The sequence below is a fragment of the Vigna radiata genome, chromosome 5 (assembly GCF_000741045.1).
Source record: "Vigna radiata var. radiata cultivar VC1973A chromosome 5, Vradiata_ver6, whole genome shotgun sequence".
NCBI lineage: Eukaryota > Viridiplantae > Streptophyta > Magnoliopsida > Fabales > Fabaceae > Vigna > Vigna radiata.
Window position 1 is genome coordinate 1,157,079 of NC_028355.1, and position 8,699 is coordinate 1,165,777.

An 8,699-nucleotide genomic window follows, 5' to 3' on the forward strand; every position below is an offset into this window, starting at 1 on the left:
GATATATATGATGAAGCAATGGGCAAGGGAAATTTGTTTTTTGTTTTATATTGTAAAGAAGAGAAGAAAGGGATGCTCATCCACCCTAGACTCCACCAACGATATGCTCTTTTGAAAAAGTTTTCTTAAGGGAACACTAGAAAATATTTAATATAGTAACAATTAATTATTAAATTAACTAAGTGGGATTCTATTCCATAAACTAGCAATTATTGATCTGTAAACTAGTAGAGACTAATTAATGATTATAATAAATGCTTATTTATTTAGAGATAATTTTAAGCCTTTTGATACTTGAGCCTGCTTTGGAGAGTCTCAAACTTTAGCTTATGTGGTTGTGCACTGTGTTGCTTCCTCCACCCTATCAATTTATTTAATTTTCGTTTTTACACTTATTTAAGAGATACTTTCGAAAAACATCATCCGAAAAAGAAAATTATATTTTTGGATTTTTTTTTTCAGAATTATTTTTTTGGAAATTTTTTTTAACAATCTTTTTTTCAAAACTGAATTCCAAAATTCATTTTCCAAATAACGAATTGCCAGAATCTCTTTTTGGAAAACATTTTCCCCTTTTCGGAATGGATTTTTTGGTCGGCCACGTACCTTCGTTCTGGAATCCATTATCCGGCCGGACCAACCACCTTCCCAAATGCTTCTAATAAAACTTCCAGGGCAAAAATATAATTAAATAAAATGATAGGGTGCAGGAAGCGATTACTGTTAAGTTTTACAAACATTGGGACTCAAAAACTTGGTCGAGAGATTTATTCTCTCCACCGTCACACACTACTTCCTCCATCTCTCAATTTTTATTTTAATTTTTAGTAATATTTAAACGGATATAAATAAGTGTTAGATTCTTAAATAGATATGAATAAGTGTTGGATTTTTAAACGGATGTCAACATTCGTGCACCGTTGAAGGACAAACTGATGTTGACATCCATTTAAATAGAGGGTGTACCAGGAAAATTAAAGTACATTAAGATACACTAGGAACAGATGGTGTGCGATGGATTCTCGTGGTGCAACCTGGTGCGAGTAGCTCATGGAGAGGTGCTGGTGTGTTAATGGCGGAGGCGGCTCGCTAAGGACTTGTGGTGAGGATGGTGGCGACGCTAGGGTTTGGCGATGTCAATGGAGGACTCGCGATGATGGTGATTTGCGATTCTAATGGTGGTGGCCATAGAGGCTCGCGGCTGACGATGAGGTTGATGGTGGTAAAGATAGGGTTTGGCTACGACAAGGTTGGTAGTGATGGAATTAGGATTTTTGTGTAGAAGGGAAAGTTGACATGATAATTGAGGAGTGTAGGGAGATTTAGAATTTTAAAAAAGATAAATAAAATTAAATTACGTAAGCATTTTTGGAATAAAAAAAATAATGTGGAGGTATAAGGAGTATTTGGGATGGTGGAGGGAGTAACTCTCCTTGGTCAAAAGCCTAATGGGCATATGCACTATTTTAGGCCCAAAACTTAAGAAAATGCTAATTTTTTTTTTAAATAGTGGTTTTATATGTTTTTAACACTTAATGGTCCTTTGAAATATTAAAATTTTTCTTTAGAATGATTTAGATAATTAAATAAAATTTTGGGGGGAACTATTTGGTCGATAAATAGCTTAATCTATCATGGTTTTAAAAAGCTTTAAAATAAATTATAAAATATTAATTTTCAGGATTTACTATTTTATAACTAAAATAAATTATTTCAGCAGGTTGATCAAATTAAAATGGATTTTTTCGATATCATTTTAGTGTGTTTCGTAGCGTTTTCATACAACTTTTGTTGTAGTTATATCAATAAATATATAGAAAAAAGGGGTTAAACTGGACTTTTCAACCTTAAATAAAATTTTCCTAAAATTTCTTAAAAATCATATTTATAGTTTTTTATATAAAAAAAAAAGAGGTCTTAGCCATAATTCTAGGTAATTAACCAAGTGTTCGAGTAATTTAGTAAATTCAAATAAAAATATCTTTAAAAAATAGAGAAAAATGTGTTAAAATATGGTCCTATAATCCATAATTAATTTTTTTAATTAAGAGGGATGAAATTTATTATGAGCCTTTTAATTTTAATGGCCTTATAATGAAGAAATTAGAGAATTATAGTAAATTCAAAATTTCTTTATCTCTGAGTTAAATTCAGAAATTGAGAGAAGAATTTATTTAATATGTGTAAAATTTAATTAAAGGTTCAAACGAAAACTAGTAAAAACATTTATAATGGGAGAGAAAATTCTTTTACTGAGAAAAGGTAGCTTGGAAACTACAGGACATATACAAATATCTCAGATGACTTAATATAAAAATTCTATTTTGATCGTTGAAAGTTAAAAAATTAAATTTTAGTCCATCAGTTTGTTAAAACTTGAAATTTTATCTCTCAAATTTACCACTTAAAAACCAAAAATCTATTTTTTTTTCAGAATTTGAATGATCATTGCTTTTGAAATGAAAGCATGATGAAGGTTTTGAAAGAACAAACTTTGGAAAAGAAGAACAATGTTGATGAAAAGATAGAATTGGTTCAGTCAAAAAGGCAAAGTGAGTAGAAGACAGAAGGAACTAATCTCTCACCCCATTCTTAATGGATATGACAAAAGTAGAAGTTTTACATGCATGGAGCTTCTTCTTCTTCATTGGAAGATCCTTTTGAGCATGAAAAGTGACCACTCAAAGAAAAAGCACCTTGCCCATGCATGAAGAGAATGGTCTTTAGGGTTTTGGTATGATTGATGAGACTCAATGTGGAATTTATTATCTTATTGCTTCCATTCTTTTGTGGTGTTGAATTATACCATATCTCCTATGGAATCTTTCAAGCTTTTGAATTGGTTGATGAGGCATGGGGGCGATGGAGATCCTTGTGATCCAATTGTAAAAACCAATGGAGGCACATCATGATGATGACCATTAAAAATGGAAATTTGCATGATTATCGAACTCTCGAGTTAACTCGTAAACTTTTATGAGTTTACGTTTTTAGACATGGCTTTCGAGTTAATTCGGAAATGAACTCGTTTTCTGCGTAAACTCGGTAGAATAAACTCTGAAATCGGCAGGATCGTGTAAAATCGCGAGTTTTGAACGATTCTGGGAGCTTGAAAGGGGAAAAATTAAGAAAAATGACCATATTTATGTTTTATAACATTTATTTTTATGAACGATATATCTATAAATTTTATTTATTTAAAGCTATATGGTTTTGTAGACTTATTTGAATTAAGATATTATTTATATAATTTTTTTCATCTGAAGTAAACTCTTACGAGTTTACTAATTGAGTTTACGAGTCGAATTTACGAGTCGAGTTTACTCGACTCTCACGAGTTTACTCTACTCTCACGAGTTTACGTAAATTTTCAAGTTTGATAACCTTAGAAGTTTATATAATCAACAGTATGGAAAGAGTTTTTAACTACACTTAAAATGAACTTTGGGAGACAATTTCATAACCCTCACTATTTAGTTCACCATCATGCATGAGTTTAAAAAATTGGTGACAGACTAAACCGTTGTTATAAATTAAAAATATTAACGACATATTTTTTGTTGTTGTAAAAGTATTGCATTTTAATGACGATTCTGTACATAGTCACTGTTATTTCGATTTTTAACAACAATTATTTAGACAGTTATTATTAAAATGTTTTTTAAAATTACGAAAATGTTAATGTATTTTTTTTATGATGTTGATTTTTTAACTATCATTATTTTATGTTGTGAAAACTTCTTTTTACACTACTGAATATTATTATTTATATCCATGCAAAAACAGTGTCTAAGTATGGCAAGTTTCGGAACACATACAAACCAAATATTCTTATCGTTGTAAAAATGTATTATTCATCACATTTCAAAATCATTTATGATGGATGGATTCCATACTATAATTAATTGATCGAAATTTATATTTACGTTATAGGAGTTAAATAAAACTCATTAAGTTTTTATTTCCTCTCAAATTAGGAGACCAAAACAGGGAGAGGAGTTTTCTTTTTTCCTTTCAATTTTATTTATATGGGTTAAATATATTTTTAGTCACTATATTTTGGGACGATTTTGGTTTTAGTCCATTTTCAAATTATGGTACAATTTAGTCCTTCAACTCTAGAAAACTCTGGTTTTAGTTTTTTTTACCAATTTTTTTTAACTTTATTTGTTGTTTCAAACATGTTTCTTAGTTAACATTGAAGCAAAAATGTGTCAAACAGTGTAATCAATCCAAATGCTATAATGAAACGTGTTTGAAACAACAAATAAAATTAAAAAAAATTGGTAAAATAACTAAAACCAGAGTTTTGTAAAGTTGAAGGACTAAATTGTACCATAGTTTAAAAATGGACTAAAACCAAAATCACCCCAAAGTATAGGGACTAAAAACATATTTAACCCTATTTATATTAAACAAAATGTTAATATATGTAAAGAGATTTCTATTTTTTGATAATATAAAACTTATAATATCTTGTGATGAAAATTTGAACTTTAACTTTTAAGTGAAGTTTAGTATTAAAAACGATAAATAAACTTGTCTGTAAATATGAATATAAGTTTGTATATATTTTTAACTTCTAGTTGTTTTCATACTTGTCTTAATTTTCATCTACGTCTTCTTCCTTATCTCCGCTTAATTACTAAAATACTCGGATAATCTAATTAATTAATATATATATATATATATATATATATATATATATATAATAAAAATCAACTTATTTCTTTAACATTTGTAAATTTATAAATGTTTTGGTTCTCATCAATTTTTATTTGATACTCTAAATTAAAATGTATACAATTATAATTTTTTAAATATATAATTTTGAAGAAATGAAAATATACAATATTAATATTGAATATTGATATTGAAATAATAAGAAAGAGGTATGAATATGATAAGGATATCTATATATATATATATATATCACTAGACAAAAATTTCATATTCATATTGAAATTGGATATGAAGATGTGGATAATTTTTTTTTGAGAATGTGTGTAGAATAATAAAACTCGTTCCATGTAGTCCTATAATCATTCAGAGAAACAAGTTTAAATTCTCCATGAAAATATTGTTTTCATGTTTAAAAAGTAAAACTTCTAAAAATTATATATGTTTCTTGATTTAAACTCTAACTCTTAAATGGTGTTTACAATAAGAGAAAAAAAGTTCAGGTTTTCCATAAATCTAAGTTGAAAAAAAGTAAAATTTCTAAAACTTTCTCTCACAAAATTGTTCTAAAAAAATTGGGAATTTAATCCGTTTGAGTTTTTATTGTTATAAAAATAGAGTAATTACTTTTATTAAATAATTCAATTTTACGCAAAAAAAAAAGATTAATATTTTTAAAAAACTAAAGAAACCATAATTTTTGAATTCATAATTTCTATAGTCATGATTCACATACATGAAAAATAAAACATTTGTAACACCAAACATAATTTTAAAATAAGGAAAAAAATTTGGTATTGGGTATATTTTATGTATATTTCTTTTACCAAAAAATAAATTATTTTTTATTATAAAAACACATAGAAAAAAATTTCAATTATGTTTTTGCTTTATTAACTTAATCAATCTTAAAAGTTTATGCTTTGTACACTTTTAAAAAGAAAAGCAATACGATAAGTAATGCATTCACGTGTTGGTGCGATGTGCATGTCGAGAGACTTTAATGCTATTCTCATCCCTCTTTTATCTTTCTTTTTTTCCCTTAATGTTTGGATCGTAGTTAATGGTTTAAAGATATTCTGAAATCCAAATCTTATCAATATTTGTAAAAAATATCTGTTTACAATTCAGATATTAAAAACACGCAATAAATACAAATCACTTAATTTTTTTTCTCAAACATGTATTTTTATTTTGAATGAACTTTTGATTAACAATTACTTAATTACATTTCAATTATGAATAATCACACTTCATCTCTAGATTGGTTAACAAACATTTTAATATATTTTCATACAAATAAATAATTATGGATATTAGTATATCTAATTATATATATATATATATATATATATATAATTTCAATTAGAGAAAATAAATAATATATCCACGTTATTTTGTTATCACTTTTTGCAAAACGATATTGTATTGACTTCAACAAAAATTATGCATGACACATTTTTTTTTTCTCTAAAAAAATTGCCAAATCGATCAAATACACAAAAGATGATAATAACATATGTTAAAAAGAGTGAATAGTAAAATTAATAAAATGATAATAGTTTAGATCTAAATTATTGAAATTAATAATAAATTTGACTTGTGCTTAATTTTTTGAACTAAATATGCATATAATTAGGTCATCATTAAGTTGAACTTGTTAATGTTTAAAAGCTATAATAATTTTTATGATATTTTAGAAGGAAAACTTTACGAGATGAGATATGCCATGCTTACCCAAAACTATTCCTTGTGTCACATTAGAAAGGGAAAAATCTTTCTCATTATTTTTTTCCTGCTAAAAAAAGAAAATAAAGAAGTGAAAAATATAGGTATTCTTTTCCATATACATGGCATGCACATACCATGGATTGCGGCTTGATCAATAGGGAAAAGTCAACTTAACATGCATAAAACATCTCCACCCACACGTGACACTTTTCATTCTCCCATGCTCCCATGTCATGACATGCATAATCATGCAAAACAATTTTCAAGTGGATAATGGTTTATTCAGATTCTATATACCCATGTGTTTCACATCATATTCAATAGTTTTATAATTTCCCAAATTTAAAAAAAAAAATTATCTATCAACGATAAACATTAGCCACTAAAAATAATAAAAATAATCCACTTGTAGTCTCTCCATATAGAGTAAGGGAGTATAATGTCTATATATTATAACATTTATATAGAAAAAGACATTCTTCACAACCATAAGTTTTATTGCTGCAATATTTTAAACCTAATAATATAATGTTATTTACACAATAAAATAATATATTGTATAACTAATTTAGACACTTGTTTATGATATTCTACAATGCAACAAACTAAAACTAGAGCAATAGACACAACAACTCGATAAACAAACATCATCCCATCAAGAAACCAAAAACATCTATCGAAAAAATGTTTGGGATCTTATCAATTAGATTTAAAACAAGTTTATAATATATGAACACAAACCTTATTTTATAAACTTAAGTTTAAGGATTATATTAATAGTTTTTTTAACAATTTTTTATAATAGATTATATATCACTATTTTATTAATTTTGGTCATGAACTACTGTATAAACATTGTAAAAAAATATTTTCCTAAGTTTAAAGTACAAAAATAAGAAAAAAAATTAGAAGTAGATAACGTGATTCTGATAAATGAACTAAGAAAGCGTATATCTCAATGTGAATATTCAACACCCATAGTGTAAGAAAACTGAAGTTTGATTAGAATGATTACAAAGATTTACATCATGACAGACAAATCCACTTCTCGGAGTTCATCATTCTCGTATCAGACCATATATAACTCTATACAATTTAGACACAAATCGAAAACGAAACCGACAATACATGTAGTGTAGATATAAATGAGAAAATGAAGAATCGAACTGTGTAGGGTACGAGGAAGTCACATGTCTCTAACTTCGAAGTAGTTCTTGTTCTTGACGACTATGTCATACATGTGCATGGACCTGAATCTGTTGAAATCCCTTGGGAGAGAGATCAGGTGAACGGTGGAGCGTTTGTGGAACTGAAGCAAATCAGGATCATCATAGTAACGTTCCCATCCCAGTGAACTCAGCTTGTGCTCCAGCACTGCGTAGGAAGTGATGATTTCATTGCTTGCAGAGTGAACCAACACCTTCCTCTCAGAGCTAGGGTTCTCCACTAGCCTCACCACACCTTTGTTGAAAACCCAAACCCCAGACATTTCTCGACTCAAACTACAACAACCTTAACGACCAACAACAAAAAGAATGTTTTTTTTTTTTTTTAATTTTCTCTTAGTGTTTGAGAAGGAGTGTGCAATGCAAGATGAGGAGAGGAGTATGGGGTATTGATTTATATATATAGTAGTGAAATGAAGTAATGGGTAAGATGGGATTTTGCTTTTTGTTTTTTTCTTTCGTTTTTTAATATAATATAATGTGCAAATATGAAATAAAAATTCCATGGTGGTGATAAAGACAGTATATAGAGTATAGGGATCGATGTTTGGATGTGAGTACAGCTAAGGTGGGACCTACATAGCTATAAGCTTTGTAAGTTTGGAAGTTTATTTCATCACCCTTGATCTTATAATTGGATTGGGAGAATCTTGATTCCCTTAACCATTTGTGTATACAAAGTTTTGTTACCCCACTTAAGGGAATCTTTTTGTTTTTTAGTAGAAATAAGATCAGAGTTAAAAATATAAGAACTTGGTGTGAGCACATATTCACATGAAATATATAGAAAATTAAGATCATTAGTAATTTAATGGGGCCAATCTACGATCACAAGTTTGTATCATTAAGTGTTGGTGAAGAAAAAATTTATGTGTGATAGAATGTGGGAAAATGTCATTTGGAGTTGAATGTGGCTATGGAATAATTTTCTTTAAGAAAGAAAGAAGGATGCTGGTAGACTCAAACATTATATGCTCTTTTTTAAAAAGTTTTTCTACGGTTTGTGGGCAAGGATATGAAGAACATAATGGGAGTGGGGACCAAAAATGAAGAAATTGATCT

At 28.0% G+C, this 8,699-nt stretch overlaps 1 protein-coding gene across 1 annotated transcript; it reads right to left on the reverse strand.

The window, feature by feature from the left end:
• Positions 1-7,394: 7,394 nt before the first annotated feature.
• LOC106762586 (flowering-promoting factor 1-like protein 3) lies at positions 7,395-8,300 on the reverse strand. The gene has a single exon (XM_014646581.2). The coding sequence runs from the start codon at positions 7,898-7,900 to the stop codon at positions 7,598-7,600; it is 303 nt and encodes a 100-aa protein (XP_014502067.1). The 5' UTR covers positions 7,901-8,300; the 3' UTR covers positions 7,395-7,597.
• Between the last annotated feature and the right edge of the window lie 399 nt (positions 8,301-8,699).

Coding starts and splice junctions, on each gene's coding strand:
- LOC106762586 (XM_014646581.2), bottom strand. CDS start 7,900: ATGTCTGGGGTTTGGGTTTTCAACAAAGGTGTGGTGAGGCTAGTGGAG.